This window comes from Chanos chanos, chromosome 4, assembly GCF_902362185.1.
Source record: "Chanos chanos chromosome 4, fChaCha1.1, whole genome shotgun sequence".
NCBI lineage: Eukaryota > Metazoa > Chordata > Actinopteri > Gonorynchiformes > Chanidae > Chanos > Chanos chanos.
The window spans coordinates 26842248-26865355 of record NC_044498.1 but is presented as its reverse complement, the minus strand read 5'-3'; the positions used below and the strand labels follow the sequence as shown (position 1 = coordinate 26865355).

At 42.6% G+C, this 23108-nt stretch overlaps 1 protein-coding gene across 2 annotated transcripts in view; it reads left to right on the top strand.

Annotated features, from left to right (window-relative positions):
- The window catches only part of nkain2 (sodium/potassium transporting ATPase interacting 2), a 109238-nt gene that overhangs the window by 84134 nt on the left and 1996 nt on the right, over positions 1-23108 (top strand). For both annotated transcript variants that reach the window (XM_030771911.1, XM_030771910.1), the window contains one exon: positions 20034-20094. In XM_030771911.1, coding sequence (XP_030627771.1) covers positions 20034-20094 — 61 coding nt within the window. The remainder of the gene's footprint in view (positions 1-20033; positions 20095-23108) is intronic.

Genomic DNA, 23108 nt, shown 5'->3' with positions numbered 1-23108 from the left:
GCAAAAAATAATCTGTAGGCTGCTGAAAGACAGAGTCTGGGATCCTCAAAAGCACTGACAATCCCCCTGCTCACACACCTGTTGTTGTGAGCCAAAGTTAAACTGTTAAAGTATTTGTGCCCGTTAGCCCCTCCCACAAAGGCCAGGGCAGTGGGTCTTTGTGGTGAAGGTGTTTGGTCTTTGTGTCACCTGTTTAAAACCCATCATGCTGCAGTGGTGTGGGGAGTGGGGAAGACTAGCCACTCTGCACACTGGACCCACACTGTAACTCCCTCACTCACGCCGGCCACACAGGGCAGAACACCCCTCAGTCCTACAGTGCACATACAGTGCATGGAGATACCACAGCCTATAGTCTGGGCTATCTAAAGTTCACTCCTGATGCCTGTGTCCTCACACGAGCCCACTTGTTATGTGTTCTGGTGTGGTCATAGTGTGCTTTCACGTGGAAGAACACAGAGTTCTGCTCTGTCAAAATTTAAAAAAAAAACATTTAGCCATTGTATATGCTGTAGTTGAGAGAGAGAAGTATAACATAGTAATGATAAGACCCTTGAGTTTGAGACTGAGTTTGACGGTGACTGTGGAGAAAGAGTGTTTGCTGTAAAGTGCTTCTTTATGGTCTTCAGCTAAAGTTTGTGAACAGGGAGATGGTGGTGAATGTTGCGGTTTATTCACCTTGGTGAACACCATCAGTGCTGAGTGAATGTTCAGCTCTTTATCTCCTGTTTTAGCGACTGCCTTTCTGAAGACTAACAGCTGTCTAGCTGTATTGAACCACAGAAAATTGCTTTAGAGGAAAACAAGTCTTTAAATGTCCAGACATGGGGCTTGGCCGTAGCTTTTAGTGATCGTATGATGGAGGGTACAGTCTCTTCTTTGTGTGTGTGTGTGTGTGTGTGTGTGTGTGTGTGTGTGTGTGTGTGTGTGTGTGTGTGTGTGTGCGTGCGTAAACTCTGTTTTATATGTTTCATGATTCATGTTGATCAGATACAACGCTAGAATTCTGCCTCTAACTTGCTCATTTTTCTAATAGAACAAAATAGTGACATGCCAATAAAAATCTGTTAGAGTTTTCCTGTTTCTTGTTGCTCTGTTTTCAGTCTGCTTTCTGTTCTTTTTACTCTCCTGAAAAACAGTGTTATTTGTTTTTGTGAGCGTGGTTTTGTTTGAGTTAACTGTAAGCTAGAATGAACTATATTTTAAATATTTATCAACACGCTCAGCATTGTATCAAAATAACCCAGTAACTTTGAATTATTTGAATTGATTGTGTAAAGGTTTGAAACGTTCAAATTTTCCTCAGAACCAAATAAAGAGAACAGGAGCATAATGTTTAAACAGTAGTTTTGGTTGCATAATAGGAATAGAGAAAAATGGTTAGAAATTGTCAGTTGTCATGGGAAAAATCAGTGGAGTTATTGCACATTCGATAACACTTAGTTTCCTCAACATGGACACCAATCCACTAACAGTGTCAGGAGAGAAGGTTGTGCCAAGATCAATATGACAGTGATTGAATTAAACTCCTCCTGAAACTTGGAAAGAGACAAGGTGTATGTGTGTGTGTGTGTGTGTGTGTGTGTGTCTGTCTGTGTGTGTGTGTGGCTGTGTGTCTAAGCAGATCTGCTGACCTGAGCTCAGTTACCTAAAGAATTCTTCCCTCATCTTCTCCCTCCACTCTCATACAGTGTAATTCTTCCGTCAGTGTAAGAGTTGAAGAGCACAGTATAAGAGTTCCTCCAACAATATATCCCCCCCCCCCCCCCCAACCAAGCAGTTATTAAAGTCCCAGGGATTTTCATGAGATCTTTCAACTTTTCAGTTCATCTTCATCAGCTTGTCATTCCAAGTTCAGTTTTTCATGAGGTCATTTTGTGTTAGCTTTTTTTTTTTTTTTTCACTGTAAACATACTTTATTAAATCAGTAAATGTTTGGGGCTTTTTTGTTTTGTTTTTTTAATTTGAAAACAGGATAACAGAAATACAAAGTACAACAATACTTCCCAAGACAAAACAAACAAACTACAAACTAACAAACAATAAACAAATAAAAAAAAACAATAATAACAAGATCAACCACAAATAAAGTCAAAAAAGAAAGAGCAAAGGGAAAGAAAAAAAAAGAAGAAAAAAAAAAAAGAGGGGGAAGGAAAAAAGAAAATAAATAAATAAATAACAACAGTTAAATAACCAAATAAATAAAATAAATACATCATTCTTTGTATATATATATTTATGTATGAAGGTTGAACAACAAAACATAACAAGACTGACAATAGATGATGGGGCAAGACAGACAGGACCAGACAATCCGGGCTGGTGGGACAAACTGCACACTGTGTTAGGAGGAGAAAATAAATAAAAGTTGAAAAGAGTAGTAATGTTATGGGTCACTTGTAGGGAGAGGAATCAGCGTTTAAGGTATTGTAGAAAGGGGGACCAGGTGTCTTCATAGGATTTAATGTTGTTTTTCTGAGATGCGGTAAGTTTTTCTAGATTTGAATGGTCTGTTAGTAGGTTGAGCCAGAGAGCCATGAATATCTTGGTTCTGTCTTTCCAGTTCAGTTATATGATCTTTTTGGCAATGGTTAGCGATATTAATATGAATGATTTAAGATGTTTCGATGTGTGTAGCGTAGAGACATCGCCAAGTAAGGCTATGATGGGGCATAAGGGGATGCTGAGGCTAAGGATCTCAGATAGCTTGCTCATAACCTCCGACCAAAGGTTTTGGACGTGTGGGCAGAGCCACATGGCATGAAAGTAATCATCTGTTGAGGTTGGACAGTGTGAACATGTATTACTTTGGCTAAAGCCCATGCGGTAAAGTTTGTGAGTGGTAATGTGGGTTCTGTGAAGGACTTTATACTGTATAAGTTGGATTTTAGAATTACATGTCATAGAGAATGTGTTATTGCATATGCTTTGCCAGTTAATATCTGTTGGTAGGTTATTTTTGTCTGTGGTCCATTTGTCTATAGGGATTGATATTGTGCTGTCCTCAGATGCTAGAAGTTTGTATATTTGGGATAACTTTTTTGAGGTTTGAGTGATTGTAACTTTGAATAGAGGGGAGGGATATGATTGTTAAAGCTCCTAGTGTTGATGTTTTTTTTAATGACTCCTTTTAACTGGATATACTGGAAGTAGCACTGGTCCGGTATGACGTATTGTTTTTGGATGTGGTCGAAGGTCATGAGCAAGCCATCATTGAGTAACTGTCCCAGGCTGGTTACTCCTCTCTCATTCCAGGTTGAGAAGAAAAAGGGTTTGTTATTGAATAAAACATGGGATTATGCCACAATGAAGTATGGATAGATGGTGAGAGACTGTAATGAAGAGCTTCATTTGACTTCCACCAAGCGGTTAGAGTGGTGCTAATAGTGTTGTTTTTGTAACAGTTGTGAGTTTTTATGGATTTATCTATAAATGGGACATTTTTGATGCTCAGTTCTTTAGTTAAAGTATTTTCAATGTCTAGCCAAGGTGGATTGGTGTTATTTGTCCAGTGGTGAATGTATAGTAATTGGTGTGAGAGGAAATAGTAAAGGAAATTTGGGGCCCCAAGTCCTCCATATTGTTTGGGCTTTTGGAGTGTAGATAGTTTAATTCATGGTTTTTGGTTTTTCCAGTAGAATCTAGTGACTGCGCTATTGAGAGAGGAGAACCAGCCCGGGGATGGGGTGACAGGCGTCATGGCAAAGAGGTAGTTTATTTTTGGGAGGATGTTCATTTTAACAGTTGAAATTCGGCCAGTTAGAGATAGTGGTAATTTATTCCATCTTTCCAGATTGTCTTTTATTTCTTGTAGTAGGGGGGTGAAGTTCAGTTTGAATAATTCATTTAGATTTGGAGAGATGTGGATTCCAAGGTATGTAACAGATTTTGCTGTTCGTTTGAAAAGGGGGACCTCAGCCTCAGTATCCCAGTTGATCTTGGTTATAGGCAGAATCTCTGATTTTGTCCAGTTGATGGAGTAGCCAGACACCCTACTGTAGTTACTGATCAGAGTTTGGACTGCTGGAAGTGAAGATGAGGGGTTTGCAATGTATAACAGAATGTCATCGGCATACAAACTGATTTTATGGTGGTGTGAGTTTGATTGGATACCTGCGATATGGTCACATTGCCTAATGGAAGCAGCCAGTGGTTCAATGAAAAGTGCAAACAGTAATGGGGACAAAGGGCATCCTTGTCTAGTACCTCTTTGTAACTGAAATGGTTTTGATATAAGTCCATTGGTTATAACAGATGCAGTGGGTGAATTGTATAGTTTTAATCCAGCTGGTGAAATATGGCTGGAATCCAAAGTGATTAAGGGTGGTGAAGAGAAAGGACCAATCTACTCTGTCAAACGCCTTTTCAGCATCAAGTGTTGCTATGAAGAATGGTGGTTTGTTTATTTTTATAGAAATTGATCAGGTTAGATAATCTTCGTGTGTTTTCTGAGGAATGCCTCCCCTTAATAAAACCGGTTTGATCTATGTATATTAATGATGAGATTACAGATTCCAATCTGATTGATAAAGCCTTGCTTATAATTTTTATGCCTGTGTTGATTAATGATATGGGCCGATAGTTGGGTCTATGATTGAGGTAATGATAGATTTCTCTGTTTGTTGCTTCAGCTGATTTGCTAAGAGTTTACCTGTTTTATTTCCAAATTCAAAATGTTGCTGTCGGAGTTTGAGGAGAATACCTTCGGTTTTCTTGTTCAGTATGTTGTTTAGTTCATGTTTAGTTTTCAGGAGATCCTTCATTACTGAATCGGTAGGTGTATGCGAGGCCAGAAGGTCCAATCTCTTCACCTCTTTTTGTAGCTCATGTTCTTTTGCAATTTCTTCTTTCTATTTGTATGCGCAGTATGATATTATTTTCCCTCTCATAACTGCCTTTGCAGTTTCCCATAGTGTACATGCTGTTATTCCATTAATGTCATTGATTTCGATAAAGGATGCCCATTCGTTTTTGAAGTAGTTGTGAAATTCTTTGTCTTTAAGTAATGAATTATTGAAGCGCCATCTAGGTGGGGGATGGGGTTGGTGTTCTGCTAAAAAAATAATACTAATGGGGGCATGGTCAGAGATGATAATGCTATGGATGGCTGGGTCAGTTATTTTGTGTATAATGGAGTTGTTTACCAAAAAGTAGTCTATACGGGAGTATGATTTATGGTAGGGTGAATAATATGAATATTCTTTATTACCTGGATTTTTTAGTCTCCAGACATCCATCAGTCCATAATCTGACATATACTGTTTAAGTAAGGATGAAGAGTGGTTGGGTTTATTAGTGGAGGTTGATGATGAGCGATCTATGTCTGGGTCCAGTACTATATTAAAATCACCGCCTAGGATGATATGGGAGTCAGGAAAGTTAGACAGTGCTGAGAACAATGAGTGGAAAAAGGAAGGAGAGTCTGCATTGGGGCCATAGATATTTGCTAGAGTTAGAGTATCTTTTCCAATAGTTCCAGTGATAATGATATAGCGACCCTCTGGATCGGTCAATGTTGAGTTGTGAGAAAATGATATGTTCTTACTTATTAAAATGGAAACACCTCATTTTTTGGAGCTAAATGTGGAGTGGTATGTCTGGCCAATCCATCTGGCTGTAAGTTTCCGAGACTCTGCCTCTGTAAGGTGGGTTTCCTGTATAAAGCAGATATCAGATCTTAGTTTGTTTTTTATGTGATTTAATATTTTTGTTCTTTTTGCAGGGGAGCTGATTCCTCTTATGTTCCATGATGTTATTTTCACTGGCAGTACCATGTGATTAGTATTATGGTGAATGGTATTGAATTACACGGTGTGCAGTAAGGATCCATGTGGGGGAAGATTTTGAATGTGAGAACATATAACAAACCCAGAATGTACATGTAACATAAACACAGAAACATACAAACACTCATTGGCGCATTAAAGAGCATTGGTGAAATTGGGGATTGGTAATGGGGTTGGGAGGTCATTTGAAGACTCAGCTGTGTACAGCAGGCCTGGAGTAGAGTTGAAATATTACAGCAGTTAAGCCATTGTTATAATGTCTTTGGATTTGTTTTTTTATAAGCAGTGAGCAAGGCAGATAGAAGGGACGATGGGGAAAAAAGTATAGTGGATTGGGACTGAGGGATAGAGGTAGGACTCTTAATGAAGAGTAATGCTGGTGAAGAGAGATGTGATTGAAGTGAGGTAGAATGATAGAGATACAAGGCAGGAAGAACAGAAGGGGAAAAGAGAGTAAAGTGAGGGTGATGGGGGGGGGGGGGGGGGGTGGCAATTGTAGGTGCCACTGAGTTTGCCCACACATACACACACGCACACACACACTCACGAACACACATACACACACAAACGCACACGCACACATACACCCCAAAGGCAGGCTTATTTCACTCGTCAACAGAATGGACTTAAAGCTACGTTATCCAGGGTGTTGTACCCAGACATGGGCTAGCTTCCCTTGTAACAATAACGGTTTTAGGGCGGTGTTGTGTGAGTCGTTGTGTTTTGGAGCATGCCTGCTCTCCACCTCTCCTCCCAGCTTTAGCAGATTAGGGGCCAAGTGCCATCTCAGGGGCACATCAGTGGAATTGAGTCCAGAGCAGGAGAGTGTGGCTACTCGCTCTCCCCTCTGGTCTCTTCCTACGGGCTCGGGGGCCGAACCTGCAACCCTCCAGCAGCACGTTCGCCTCACCCACCTCTAGGCTATCACTGCCCCAAGATGTATCCAACATACATAGAAAGGAGGGGAGAGCGGTAGCTTTATCAGCTGTGGTCATACAACATGTATTCAGGATTTGTGACTGTTGGGCCTCTTGCCCATACCGCTCTATATGGCTTGGAAGTAGTCCAAATTTTCACACATACAGACCAATCATATCTCACAATACGCACTGCTCTCAGGGCTTGAAACCTTTGATATCTTGAACTTATATTGCTTGGAAACAGCCCGGAGTACCCATTGCACTCTCACAGACATACCTACACATTCACTCTTTGTGGATTATACTTATGCTAAATGCAGTGGGCAAACTCAGTGTGGGATGCAAGCAGGTTGAAAGTTTGCATGTACTGTACACTGGAAATGCAGCTCAGGTAAAAGCAGGGACAGAGAAGAGAAGCAGGAGAAGTGGGGGAAAGAAGCAGAGGAGGGACAACATCTGAGTGTTAATATACACAAATGAAAAAGAGAGAGAGAGAGATTACATGACTATGCACATGTACATACACATTCATCAACTGAGTGATATACAGACATTGTGACATTGAATTTTGTGTAAGCTAAAGAGCATTGCATTTCAGAAATTTGACCAGAACAAACTGTTCAAACGCCTGCCCAGGGCCTGAATGTGGTTCGTTGGTTTGTTAAAAAAAATCACCTTGCTGGGATCTGGTTGTTATACATTTGATATTTTTCTCTGGTTTTACATGTGTGTGAAGTGTAAAGCTGTATCCATTTGCAGTGTGTTTGTGGTGTGTTAAAATTGTGAGACGGAGAGAGTTCACCGAGCTAGACTCAGGGCAGGAGGTCATTGGGGACATGCAGATGGCATACTGAGTTTATGTTCTCAGTCATTCTCTAAAGCCTCACTGACACTGAAATTCATTCCCCTTTGAAACTCCAAGTGTGCACTACGTATTATCTCAACTTTTCTTTTCTTCTTTAAGCGGCGATGATGAGAAGAATACTGAATTAATTTGCCAGTGACTTTGGATATCCATTCAAGTCAAGCTGCCAGTGTAAAGAGCTTTGTCTTAGATGAGGAACTTTATAATGGAGAACAGAAACATGTGACAAAACAATTGAGTTCTGCATTAACTCGCCTCTTTCCATCTCTGCTGCTCTCTGGTTAAATGGGGAGGAAAACGTGAGCTGTACAGTTGTGTCTGAGTGTATAGGCAGCCGTGTCAATCTTCACCCTCCACATAATGAACCTCTTTGTTTCTGCATAGGGGAATGTGGGTGCCAAAATACAAAACACACAGAGAAGGCAAGGAAAGGTAAAAAAGAAAATGAATGCAGTCATTATCTTTTCCAACAATGAATAAGTGTCTCTTTGATCAGATAGTAGGAGACAACTACTGTGTCTCTCTCTTTCTCTCTCACTCTTTTTCTCTTTCTGTCTCTTTTTCTCTCTCACTCTCATTTTCTCTCTCTGTGTCTGTCTCTCTTTTTCTCTCTCACTCTCTGTTTCTATCTCTCTCTGTCTGTCTCTCTTTCGCCCTCTGTCTCTTTCTCTTTCTGTCCCTCTCTCTCCCTCACCCCATTAGACAAACACACAATTTATTTGCAAATTTTGGTTGTTCCTGTCATCCATTAAAGCACAGTCATTTCACAGACTACAGAGTGTGTGAGTAATAATTTCTTATCCCATATTTATTAATGAAAATAATCTCAGGGTTAATATGATGCAGTAACATGGAGACAGATGTGAAGCTTTGAAAGGGGACCTCAGTGTGAACTACAGCCATGACAGCAAGGTCTTTTCTTCAACCCCTCACACATATAGACACATCATCATGAGGATTACAAACAGTGGCATCTCTTAAGTGTGCTGTCGTTCTATTCCTGATCTGCAAAATTGTTCCCCTCATCCAAACGACAGAAGCAGCATCTCAAAGTCCATTGTCTGTGAGTGTGAGCCCAGTGCCGTGTGCTGATGAGACTTCCCTCAGTGCACAAAACCCAGGTCCAGGCCTCTGTCCTTCACATAGCATGAGCTGTGGCATTAGCATGGCCACACGCATCATTACCTCATAAGGAAGTGTCGGTCTGAAAGTAATGAAACACAGTTGTGTGGTAATGAGAAGCCTTTTCTGAGTAATCCTGCTCTCTTTCTCTCACTACGTCTCTCCATCTTTGTCTCTCCTTTTCTCTCTATCTCTCTCTCTCTCTCTCTCTCTCTCTCTCTCTCTTTTGCTTTCTCTCAACATTTTGGCTGGACATTTCAGGAAAGCATGAGTAAATCTAATAAAACTGGTCTGTTAAGATGGTAGCATAGAGACACCCTTGGTCAGCTTTACACAGCTATCATTACTATGAATTCAATCAAAGCTGAAAGATATTACTGGAGCAAAAAAGGGCAACACTGGCAAAACTCTGAGAAAAAATTGCTTTGGGACCAAATACAGAATAGATGTAGCCTTCATCTTGCAGTGGGAGCCCAGGGTAAATGGAACTGAATAGCAGCTCACTGTAAATGTAACTGAATATGACTTCAGGAGTTGACTCGCTGTCCTGAGGTATCAATACACAGCCTACAAACATTCTGCCGCCCTTGTAAGGGAACATTTGGAATGTTTCAGACTGAATGTTACAGTCTCCAGGTATTATTTAGCCATGCTCCCCACCACCCCCTATTAAAACATATTACCCAGTTAGAGCTCAGACAATACCATCTCACCCATCTCAGCAGTGGGGTATTTGAGCAGTGCATTGTGGGAGTGTGATGGGGTTAGAACTTTGCCTTTGTGATTAATGATCTCCCTTTGTTACCTTGTACATTGTGCTAACCACAGGCTCCTGCTGTGTTGCTATGCTTTGTGTCTGTCTGTACCCATTACTGTGAGGTTGCCATTACCTTTTCCAAAAAGACAGGCTCTTCTTTTCCTTTTTTCTCTTGTTTGTAATGAGAAACATACCAATTGTAGTAGCCTCCATAATTGCACAAATGTTCTACAATTTATCTTATATTTTTCAGACAATTAGAACTAACCATCACACAGAGCAGAGCTGGCTGCTCAGCCTGGATGAGCAGCTGACCCATAATCATTGTTTGGAGGCTGTCCCCTGGGTACTGAGATCTGTTCCCAGGCAGATTTCCCCTTCACACTGAGAGAGAAGGAGAGCACGCTCGCAGCCACTGCTGCTGAGAGCACACACACACACACACCCGGAGTGGTGGGGGAAGGGCAGTCTCTCATATGTCTGGATGCAGTGGTAAATGAGCTGTGTCCAGTCCTTTGGAGCAGAGCTGATGTCACAGAGCCCAAAGAGTAGCCGCTCCACCAACAGTCGACAGCCAAGAGCCAGCAAAGCTGAGGAGCACTAGAGAAGGGCTCAGATAAGCCAAGCTGCCCCCAGAGCTGTTTTTTGTGAGAAACACCACAACATCCAATCATTTTATTTATTTATTTATTTGTATCATGAAGTGACACCGAAATCTGTTGTCACAGTTGAGTTCAGCTGACTTAGAACTGTGAGTCCTCACTCCCAATGTAAAAGCAGAGACTGATGGAGGTGAAGGGCAGAGGGGAAACTGAGGGGTGGATGGAGGTGAAATCTCAGGTCTCAGATCAGATGAACCTCAGCATACTCTGCAGGTTTTCTATGTCGTGCTTGGTTACTTCTAATATCAGCAGCCATGTCTGAGCAGCACACTGCTATAGTAGGCAAAAAACCTTAGCCTCGTCCAGTCACTGTCAGGGTAACCTCAGCCTTGTCCAGTCGCTGTCAGGGTAACCTCTGCCTCGTCCAGTCGCTGTCAGGGTAACCTCTGCCTGGTCCAGTCACTGTCAGGGTAACCTCTGCCTCGTCCAGTCGCTGTCAGGGTAACCTCGGCCTCGTCCAGTCGCTGTCAGGGTAACCTCAGCCTCGTCCAGTCGCTGTCAGGGTAACCTCAGCCTCGTCCAGTCGCTGTCAGGGTAACCTCAGCCTCATCAAGTCGCTGTCAGGGTAACCTCAGCCTGGTTCAGTCACTGTCAGGGTAACCTCAGCCTCGTCCAGTCGCTGTCAGGGTAACCTCGGCCTGGTCCAGTCGCTGTCAGGCTAACCTCTGCCTCTTCCAGTCGCTGTCAGGGTAACCTCAGGCTCATCCAGTCGCTGTCAGGGTAACCTCAGCCTGGTCCAGTCGCTGTCAGGGTAACCTCGGCCTGGTCCAGTCGCTGTCAAGGTAACCTCAGCCTGGTCCAGTCGCTGTCAGGGTAACCTCAGCCTGGTCCAGTCGCTGTCAGGGTAACCTCGGCCTGGTCCAGTCGCTGTCAAGGTAACCTCAGCCTTGTCCAGTCGCTGTCAGGGTAACCTCAGCCTTGTCCAGTCGCTGTCAGGGTAACCTCGGCCTTGTCCAGTCGCTGTCAGGGTAACCTCGGCCTTGTCCAGTCACTGTCAGGGTAACCTCAGCCTGGTTCATTCACTGTCAGGGTAACCTCAGCCTGGTTCATTCACTGTCAGGGTAACCTCTGCCTGGTTCATTCACTGTCAGGGTAACCTCTGCCTGGTCCAGTCGCTGTCAGGGTAACCTCAGCCTCATCAAGTCGCTGTCAGGGTAACCTCATCCTCGTCCAGTCACTGTCAGGGTAACCTCAGCCTCATCAAGTCGCTGTCAGGGTAACCTCATCCTCGTCCAGTCGCTGTCAGGGTAACCTCAGCCTGGTCCAGTCGCTGTCAGGGTAACCTCAGGCTCATCCAGTCGCTGTCAGGGTAACCTCAGCCTGGTCCAGTCGCTGTCAGGGTAACCTCGGCCTGGTCCAGTCGCTGTCAAGGTAACCTCAGCCTGGTCCAGTCGCTGTCAGGGTAACCTCAGCCTGGTCCAGTCGCTGTCAGGGTAACCTCTGGCTGGTCCAGTCGCTGTCAGGGTATAGCCTTTCAGCTGATACTCAGGTTTAGCTCCTGTTGGTGCCTGTCAGTACCTGCCCTGTTTATGGGAAAGTCATTGTTTTTACTGAATGAAAGACAGCTGTATGAGTCAACGTTGACTTATCTCCTCCATTACGTACACACACACACACACACACACACACACACACACACATCATCACACACTCTCTCCAGCCAATGCTGAGCTGACGATGCAGGTTTAACGTGGGTGGTGTCTATACAGTCTGATGAATGAGTCTGTTTTGAGGAAGCTGTGGTGAGAACATTCAGAGTGGTGCTTCTAATCAATCAGTCCGTGTTTAATTACAGCACCACACCATGACAACGCAGCTGTCTTTATGACGTGGTGTTGTCTGGGTGTTGATTGCCAGTAGAGTTATTGTTTAGAGAAGAGCTCAGTTCAGGGACCATTAGGTACAAGACAAAAACAACAGCCCACTCAGCGAATGATTTTTTTTCCCCATTTTTCATAATCCAGCGAGAATAAAAGCTCTTTAGTATCTTGTTTTCCCCATGCCTTTTCTCCATTTGAGCTCTCTGATTGAGAGGTAGCATGTGCATAGCCCCCCTAGTGTGATCTGAACAGTTTTAAGAGAGCAGTGGTACTGAGATTCACTGAAGGAGTTTCCACTTCAAGTCCCTTATCCAGGTCGTTTCATTCCCTCTCTTCCTGCGTGCTGCCATACGGTCATTACTATAGGCAAAAAACCACGAGGCAGAGATAAGAGTGCAAGGAGATGAACATCTTCAGACAGAGCAGGGAGGTCCAGTGGCTCCTCTGTCAGAGAAATAAGATAAACATAGAAACAATTTGGATGAAATCATTGCAAAGAAACATGGAGGAGAATATTATTCAGTTGAGAGGGAACAACCTGAAATGAGGTTTTGGTTTATTTTCTCAAACTAAAGAATTGGAGAATGACTGATTAATAAAAAGTGAATTATGAAACAGATTTATGAAATTCTTAGACAGTTTTTTCATCTCATTTCCTTTTTTATGTGAAAAGGATGTAGAAAAATTCATTCTGGTCATGTTGTAATTTTACACCATATCCTTGAAGAGGCAGATATAAAATCAGGTCTTAACTGCACTGGTGAGGAAGCTACCACGCAATGGCAAAGTCTCATTTTTCATTATGCAAAAATCAGTCACCACTGAATATTTAAAAAAAGAGAATGTAGAGCTGTCATTTTGTGAATAGCTGATGGCATGGCTCACAAATGGAGAGCATTGGTTTTGACAGTGACCAGCACCCAGGGGGAACAGAGTGGGCCCCATTAACCGAAGACCCTATACTCAAACAAGTCACACGGCCAAGTCCAGTTCAACAACACTCACTGTGAACTGTGAGTCATGGCTGTTGGCTATACACTGTTACCACATTGTGCATCTTTTTTAAAAGGTTTTCTTCCTCTTCTCCCAGTCTCTCTCTCTCCCTCTCTCTCTCTGTCTTTGTATGTGTGTAAGTTGTTTGTTACTGTGTGGAGAGACTGGCAGTCATGGCCCAGTCTGAATGACAAAGTGGCTGATATTGTCAGTGTAGCTGATATGTGGAGCATCTTATCTGGTCAGAGAGGTAGATCACCAGCTGAAGCTCAGAGCATGCCTCCATTTCTCAGATGTCAGCAGAGACGCAGGCAGAGATGCAGACAGTGACACAGGTAGACATCCAATGAGAGACCAACCAACAGCACACAGTCTCGCTCTTACTCCTTCAGTTATCGCCGGCTCTATCGCCTGTGTCACTGACTCTGCCACAACATCCAAAATTCCACATGATCTAAAACTGCACTAAATCATAGACAACTCCATTACACCATCCACTACACCACACGATTTACAATTCCACTACACCGTCCACAACTCAACTACATCCATAGCTCCACTATACCATCCCCAACTAATCTACTAATCTTTGAGGCTTTTCACAGCAACTATACTCTTAGGTCAGAAAGTCATCTACAGCGACAGTACCTCAAAGACTGCTTTTGGAGCAACTATACTCAGATGTAACTCAGATGAGTCTCAGCTTTGTGTTAGCTGAGCTGGGAGTCAGAGGTCATATCATGATTTGTTATCAGGTAAAGAAAAGCATCACTACAGAAGCCAATATGAATTCTGCAGCAGGGTTAAATTAAACCAAGACACACAGGAGCTCATCAAGAAACTGACACTGCTAATCCCACCCAGGAAGTGTGTCTGTGTGTGTGTGTGTGTGTGTGTGTGTGTGTGTGTGTGTGTGTGTGTGTGTGTGAGTGAGAATGTGTGTGACTGAGAGAGAGAGAGAGAGAGAGAGAGAGAGAGAGAGAGAGAGAGAGAAAATGGGTGAGCTGCAACAAGAAAGCAAATAAAAAGCAGTCCTGTTTCTTTGGAGTCTCTGTGTTTATCAGAGGAAATAAGTATCCATTGTCAGGGTGGTTTTGTCCCGAGTGCTGGTGGCTCTGGAGGGAGTGATAGTGTGTGTTCTCCTCTATCAGTCAGCACACATGCTCTGTCTGCCTTGCGTCAGGGGCTCATTCAGCAAAACTGTAACCATCTTCCATTCAATCAGGCCTCTTTATTCTGGGCAATGGGAACAAGATTGAAATGCATGATAAATGTTGTGATTTCTTCATCTGGTCTTGTCTGACTGTTTAAGGCTGAAGTGTCTTTAGATTTGTCTCACTAAGAGACAGAACGAGTGGAAGTGTGTTAGATAAAATATGTTCAAGCCCAAGCACATTTCTCTGTTTTGTCAGGAGGAGTGTGTAGAAATGTTTCTTTGTTGTCACAGAGAGGGTCTGTAGAAATGTGAGAGTATTGTTTCCCTGGTGTCAGAGGAGGAAGTGTTGCCTCCCTCATGACTGAGCACTTACTTGATTGTGAAAGGGGAAAATAGTTTCTGATGTGTTGTTTGGAAATCTAAGCAATTGCAGTGGAAATATATACTGTATATACTAGCGACCCAGCTCTGTGTTCCCGTCATCACTAAGGGAGTTAAGCCATTTATCTACAAAATTGCTCCTGGTACAGTTGATTTATTTATGGATTAAGATCCCTTAAGAGAAACCCGGGGTGCTACAGACCCAGCGAATGATTGCAGAAGATTATTATCAATAATTCCTAGGGGGGAAATAACTCACATGAGGAAAAGACTTGGGAAATGAAGAGATGCGCTGAATGTTAGCTTTCCTACTTTCGATAAAGTATGTGTTTCTTACTCTTGTTTCCATCAGCAACGCAGACCAATGTTTGGAGATGTAATTGACTTGCATGTAACTAAGTGTTTTAACTGAACTTGCTTTCCTCAGGACCGTCTGTGAGCAGCGTGACCTGTAAGTAAAGCCAGCAGGGGCTTAGCATGTTTGTACACATCGAGAATTAAATCTACAGAATAAACACTTCAGCTCAAAGAGTCGTGTACGCTCACAGGTTGCTCTAAGAAAGCAAGGGAAAGCATGGGAATCAGAATGCTTCATCACACAGGAGTCTGTTTGGGATGAGAGCATGTCTGCTTTGGCTGACACACACACACACACACACACACACACACACAACCCTAACCAGGTGTGAAGTGAGAAATGGCTCTCTAATAAACAGAACTGAGCTGGAGAAACATCTGAGAGAATTATTAGTTAGTTACTGTTTTTTTTGTTTTGTGTTGTGTTTTTTTTTTTTGTTTTGTTTTGTTTTGTGTTTTTTTTTTGTTTTAAATGTAGTAAGGCAGTGTTAGCTTTGTTTTGAATTGTATCTGTAATGAACATTTGATTATGTTCAGTGATTACGTAAACAATTGTCAAATCTATGAGACTCCCCATAGACTATACATCCTCAACATCTCCAAGACCTCCCATTCTACCATTCAGCATTCGGCATCACTGCCCCACTGATCATTGATCTGATCAGTCATTCTGTTGTAGTGCTCAGCTGTTTTCTGTTAATTATCTCACCAGCTCTCTGTGTGTGTATACCCCTGTGTTTATATACCCCTGAGTATGTACCCCCCTGAGTTTATATACTCCTGTGTTTATATACTCCTGTGTATGTATACTCCTGTGTATGTACACCCCTGAGTTTATATACCGCTGTGTTTATATACTCCTGTGTTTATATACCCCTGAGTATGTACACCCCTGAGTTTATATACTCCTGTGTTTATATACTCCTGTGTATGTATACTCCTGTGTATGTACACCCCTGAGTTTATATACCGCTGTGTGTTATATACTCCTGTGTTTATATACCCCTGAGTATGTACACCCATGTGTGTGTATACCCCTGTGTGTATATACCCCTGAGTATGTATACTCCTGTGTGTGTACACCCATGTGTGTGTATACCCCTGTGTGTATACACCCCTGTGTTTATATACCCCTGTGTGTGTATACCCCAGTGTTTATATACCCCTGTGTTTATATACCCCTGTGTGTGTATACCCCAGTGTTTATATACCTCAGTGTTTATATACTGCTGAGTATGTATACCCCTGTGTTTATATACCCCTGTCTGTGTGTACTCCTGTGTTTATATACCCCTGTCTGTGTATACTCCTGTGTTTATATACCCCTGTGTATGCCATCATAGAATGGCATAAAAATGTGACGTGTACTAGGGGTTTTCCTATCAGTGTGGTAGTGCCTTTGACTGTGGGCTGTATATGTTAGCATACTACAGTACAGCTGAGTCTGTGTGTAAGGACTAGTGAAATGTGTTTCTTCTCTCTCTGAGCTGCAGTCAGAAGCAGGGTGAACAGTGAGCAGGCTCTGAGTTCTGATTAGAGGAGTAACTAGCTTCATTTAACAAACTAACAAGACAAGTGGCAGTGGGGGAGTTTGTCTGTGTAGCCCTGAGCTCTGGGTTGGTGTATGCTCTCTCACTAATGCACTAATGTACTAATTCAGACAAAAGGCCAGCTGAGGTGGCCTAAGGAAGCCCACTCTGAAATTGGCGGTGTGCTAAAAAGCAGGTCAGTCAGCAGAGGCTCTTTGTGTTAATCATGTGGAAGAATGGCTCAGCACTGACCACATAACATGAGTTTCTTACTCTTGTATCTACATAGTTATACTTAAACAGTCATTACTCCAGCCCCTCCTGAGACTTTTCTTAGTGGAGCCTGTGGAAAGCCAAATTCCCTTTTTTAGCTCTTTTCATGGCACTTGTGCTCAGATGACCATTCTGGAAAGCCCACCCAATCAGATTTAAATATACTTTAATGACATGATCAAGTACTGCCTCTCTCTCTCTCTCTCTCTCTCTCTCTCTCTCTCTCTCTCTCTCTCTTTCTGTGTGTGTGTGTGTGTTATGGGATGTTGTGATACTGAATTATAATAAGTTGTCTTTATTTCCATTACATTGTATGAAAATATTTGTGTGTCTTATACAAAAAGGGTCACTCTGAGACATTGTACCATGGGTTCCATTGCTCAGATAAACATGTTTTTTTCATGGTTTCTGTTTTATCCTCCTCATTCTTTACCAAACCAGAAACAAGTGTGACTTATGTACCCTCAGTTTGCTTTGTCTGTACCTCACAGTGCCACTCAACACACTTAGAGTTAGGCTTTTATTAGTGACACTGTCTGGTTTTACAGTCATTTTATAGTCATCTCTTGGCACACTGTGTAAACATGCTCAGATCAGTGTAATCAACATTTCTACACATCTGCTCTCCACACTTTACAAGAACTCTCCATCCAAACATTGCCTGTTGAGTGACTTTATGAGATGAGTGTGCTAAACTGTGTATCATTGGTATTTAGAGTCCCAGTTTAAGAACAAAACTCCGGTTGCCAGGGAGAGATTGTTTGCTCTTGGAAGACGCTTGAATTTGGCAGATAATTGGACAGTTCTTGGCAGGAAAACTAGCTGAGTGCATCTGGTGAAAGCCAGGAGTGGGCCACCTGGAGAGAGAGTGCTGGAGCAGAGAGTCAAGGACACGGGAAATGCACGCACAGTTGGAGGCAGGGATGAGTTTGAGTGATGTCGTACCAGCTTGTGCAGACTGATAACATCAAGCTGCTACTCCTCTTCAAAAATGAGAGGAAGTTGTTGGATATGACTGCAGACTTGTACAATCTGCACACTCAGGCAGAAGGAGATGTTTATGCATGCCTGCTATCATGATGCATACCACACTGGCCTGTGGATGTGAAAAGGTCATCACGCTGGCCTGTGGAGGTGAAAGGGTAATCGTGAGACCGACACAGTGCAGAGCCAGTACTCTCAGACCTCTGCACGGCCATAAACAGGCTCTCACACTGGAGAGGGCGACTGGGATTCAGCTGGGCTTTGTCCCTGACTAACTCATGTCTAATGCGGAGGAGTCAAAGCATGCTCAGCGTGGTTAGGATAAACATATGAAAGATTAAGGCACATGAAGGAGAGAGCAGGCCAGAGTGTGCCGGAAACACAATGTTAAGAGTGTGGTGGAAACACAATGCTTTCTCCATTAGTCATTGCATTCGGATTACTCATTGTTGATTAGAGCATCCCTTGAGAAACTAAGAATGCATTTTGTAAACATGTAAGATCTAATTTTAATTATTCATTAGTGTGGTAAAGGAAGTGGCTGCAAAAAAAGCAGCATGTTTGATGCCCTCCATCATGCATTCTTTTCTCATGACTGGATTTACAGCACACAATTTGGGTTTACACTCTTACAGACAACAAGGAAAACGACATGATCAGATAATCCAAAGAAAAGCCAAGACTATGCACACACCGCTGTAATTCACTCCCTCACACACACACACACTCACACACACGCACTCACTAATAGCACACACAGACACACACCTACACACTCACACACACACATATACCTTGTGTTCTAGATTCTGGGGACCCTCCGCTGATTTCCATTATAACAAAGGTAGAGAATAACAACCTAACCCTATCACTAACCCTAATCAAAAATACTTCTACACTTTAGTTTTCCCAATAACAACAATAACTTTCATAAAAATAAAAATAATCGAAAAACACTTTTACACTTTAGATTTTCCAATAGCACCACTATCTTTCATAAAAGAACCACCTCTACATTTTTAACTAGTGGGGACAATGACTATGACCTCAGTTTGACAAAGTGTCCCCAGCAGAATAGTGTGCTTTCAGAAAAATGTCCTATTCAGATAGTACACTCACAGACACACACACACTCTACCTAGTACCCGTGCATCCTTGATTGACTGCAGCTATGTGTGTGTGACAGGGAGTAGGAGCAGAGTCAGGGAAGGACTGTATGGAGGCCATGTCCTTCACGTCATGCTGCAGTGGCATGTAAATGAAGAGGAGGAGACAGATTGCATTTGTGTGAGAACAGGCCTTTGCTCCCAGCTGGTGCACTGCAGGCTGTGGTGGGGGGTGGGGGTGGGGGCAATATTATTCTGTGTAAATGAGGCCAAGAACCCAAGATATTCCTGGAATCTTAAATCTGTGCTTCTTCCTCCGGTTTACAGCAGGTTCTGTTTATCAGACAGGGATGGGCAGGAAATGGACCCCCAAACTGTTTGGTTCACTATATTTTGTTTAAGTAAATGAAGTGTTCCGATGATATGAATACCTGATAAAGCCCCATTATGTCAACAGCCACTGCATGCCAACCCTCCCCCTGAGGAGTCCCCAGTCAAACACAGAGCTGGCCATCCTCCCCATGGCAAATGGCCCTGGTTCTCTAAGGAAATGTCGGTCTGGCAAAGGAATGCAGAGCAGGGTGCCCTCATTGGTGTTCTCCTCCTTTCTCCTGTTTGTATAGAATGCTCCTTTTCCCTTACCTCCCTCATAACATGCAAACAGAACCCCTGTGCCCTGTGTTGAGCAAGCCTCACACACCTGGAATCACTCCAGTTCTGCCAAAACAATGGCCCCCCACAGAATTCCTCCATGACTCTCAAAGAATGCAGCCAGAGTTGGGGGAGACGCTTACATCACTGTGTTTATTATGTTAGTATGAAAAGGTCTCCTCTTGGTTGCCCAACCTGTTTTGTTTATAAAGCTTTTATTTGGTGCCTGTTGCATTAATGCCATAGTGTAGCAGTCTCTCTTGTTTACCATTGTAACCCACTGTGAGATTTTTATGCCAATAGTGGGAGGCATTTGTGTGAAGCAGTGTGGGCATTGCCTGGGTGTGGGAAGCATTTGTGTGAAGCAGTGTGGGTGTGGCCTGGGTATGGGAAGCATTTGTGTGAAGCAGTGTGGGTGTGGCCTGGGTGTGGGAAGCATTTGTGTGAAGCAGTGTGGGTGTGGCCTGGGTATGGGAAGCATTTGTGTGAAGCAGTGTGGGTGTGGCCTGGGTGTGGGAAGCATTTGTGTGAAGCAGTGTGGGTGTGGCCTGGGTGTGGGAAGCATTTGTGTGAAGCAGTACACAAACACTTCCCACCTTTGTATATTTGTATTCATATATGATTATTGTGAACTAATATGGTTTACTCATGTTGGTTGTTTTACTTTGCAGCTTGCTGGGTTTATCTATGCCTGTTACGTGGTGAAGCTCATCTCAGAAGAGGAAGATAGCTGTAAGTATATGATATTTATTACTTATGGTAATATGTCTAATGTCTCTGCTCTTACTCTATGATAATATCATGTTTATTTTAGGCCTAGCACACACTACAGTGCCTTACACTCATTTAATTTCTCCGTTTCATATGCGATAGTCAAAGTCAACAGAAGGCATAATGGGAAAGTATTATCACATGAACTCAGGTGTCTTGAAGGTGCAGATTATACATATATATTTAGTGTCATACTTGCTTCTGGAAAATTGTGTTATTACATAATTAACCAGACACAGGTATGGTTGTTTTTCATTGTGGCAGATCTATAACCTGGTTTAATGTCTCAGCTAACATTTGTATCTAGATGTTGTTGAGTTTAAAAGATTGCTTTTATCGATCTGGTGCTACTTGCTCATGGTCATGTGTTTTAAAGGCAAGTATGGGAAACGACCAATTTGTTATTTTCAGACCCCAGGCTTAGAACCTGCCCAATCACCTCCCGGTAAAGCAAGATTTATTCTGTTTAGCCTTGTCCCGTTTAGAAAGGATTAGAAAGTGAAATAATTGGGACAGAGGTTTTTTGGATTGTCTTCATTTATAATTGATTTATAATTCTATTGCCTATAGAAATTTGTTACTTGCAGTTTAAAAAAAATGCAGGTCAAAAACACAGTTTCCACAGTAAAGGACACATTTGCTAACAGCACTGTCATTCCCACTCAGTATTGCTCTCTCTCTCTCTCTCTCTCCCTCTCCCTCGCCCTCTCTTTCTCTCTCTCTCTCTCTCACTCTCTCCCTCTCTCTCTCTCCCTCTCTTTCTCTCTCTCTCTCTCCCTCTCTCTCTCTCTCTCTCTCTCTCTCTTGCTCTGCTCCAAATCACAATCTGATCCACATTCTATTCTCTGTCATCATTAATTACCAGTCAACAGAGAGAAAGGGAGAACGAGAGAGACCTGCTTGAGTCCCTCTTTGGCCATTTAAGTGTATGATTACTACATTTTGTTTCATGATCTCAGTTATGAGGACTAGGTCTGTTTTACAGTTTTAAATGAAACCAGACATCACCTCCACATTCCCTTCAGACTCAGATACCTGAGTTCACATTAGGATTTGGTTATGGGGTCTTTATCAGTACATGTGTCATGTGCTGAGATGGCATTGTTCGTCAGTGCGTTATCTCTTTTCATGTGGTCCAGCACAGAGCAAACACCAGGACCCACATCCATATCATAATGGAAATATACAACATGGTCAAAGGTGACATTTTCAATCTTTCTCTGTCTCTCTGTTATATTCAATACACTGAGTTTACCTGAACTCAGAACTGCTCACATGTTGGATTTGCACCCAGCGACCTTACCTGGGCTGTATATTACATAAAATATCAAATGTAAAGTTGCCTTACAAAGTCAGCTCTATGCAGGATGTAGTGGGAAGCCTGGGAAGTTGTAGAGTTGTGAGTTGATGTGTTTTGGATGTGAAATAGGAGTGTAAGCTGTAGGGTTTTGAGTTGATGTGTTTTGGATGTGAAATAGAAGTGTAAGTTGATGTGTTTTGAGTTGATGTGTTTTGAGTTGATGTGTTTTGGATGTGAAATAGGAGTGTAAGTTGTAGAATTTTGAGCTGATGTGTTTTGGATGTGAAATAGAAGTGTAAGTTGATGTGTTTGGAGTTGATGTGTTTTGGATGTGAAATAGGAGTGTAAGTTGTAGAGTTGTGAGCTGATGTGTTTTGGATGTGAAATAGAAGTGTAAGTTGATGTGTTTTGAGTTGATGTGTTTTGGATGTGAAATAGAAGTGTACGTTGATGTGTTTTGAGTTGATGTGTTTTGGCTGTGAAATAGAAGTGTAAGTTGATGTGTTTGGAGTTGATGTGTTTTGGATGTGAAATAGGAGTGTAAGTTGTAGAATTTTGAGTTGATTTGTTTTGGATGTGAAATAGAAGTGTAAGTTGTAGAGTTGTGAGTTGATGTGTTTTGGATGTGAAATAGGAGTGTAAGCTGTAGAGTTTTGAGTTGATGTGTTTTGCATGTGAAATGGGAAACACTCCAAAAGCCCGTCACAGGCTATGAGTGGAGAGGCACCTCTGTGACCCAGTGTCTTTCACTGTGTGCTCTTACTTGTAAGAAAAGTAGAGAAATGTTGTTTTATTCTCACTATTGAAAACAAGTCCACCTGAGGAGTAATGCATCTGTGCTCTCCTTTCCTTGCACTCATTGCTCCAGTGCTTTAGGATGTGAGGGAAAAATGGTCGCGAGCCGTAGGAAATCTACTAAAAAGAAATTGTAATTAGAGTTGGCACTTAACATTCTCACCAGTCAGTCTTGATGATATAGGAAATTTGGAATTAAAGGACTTAAGGTGAAATGAATGGCGATGGAGGGTGATTATATGTACTGGAGGGATTCAGCGTTTTGAGCCTGGTCTTAATTTGGCCCTCAAAGCAAGAGTAATGTTGTCAGGGAGACAGAGAATCCTCCAGCTCAAGTTCCAGGTATCGATGGTTTGATCCCCAAGGCATGCCGAAACAGTAATCTACCAGCTGCATTGGCCATTACTGCTCTAATTAATATGTTACACCAAGCACCTCCACCAAGGTAATGAACAGAACAAACCAATCAACACACTCCCTTCATAATTACAACTACTATCAAGAGTAATATCCCCAGGTTCATTCAAAGAATAGAACAGTGTTTAAAATGATTTGGCCTCAGAGAGGGAGAGGTGGGGAAGTGAGAGAGAGAGAGAGAGAGAGAGAGAGAGAGATAGAGAGAGAATCACCTCTTTGCATCCATAAAAAGGTGGCGAGGTGTGAGTGCTCTCTGGGGAGGTGTACTCACTCACAGGAAGGCAGGTCTGGGAACCCACTCTGATTGGCTTGGTCATGCATTATATTTTTGCCAGTGATTTTGTTACTGGAAGCTTGGGGGAGGAAGACCAACAATAAGTAATAAGTGAGATCCAGAGCTTTCTTACACATTTTAGTCAAATTCCTACAAACACTATGACACAAACCTTTTTCTTAGCCAGCA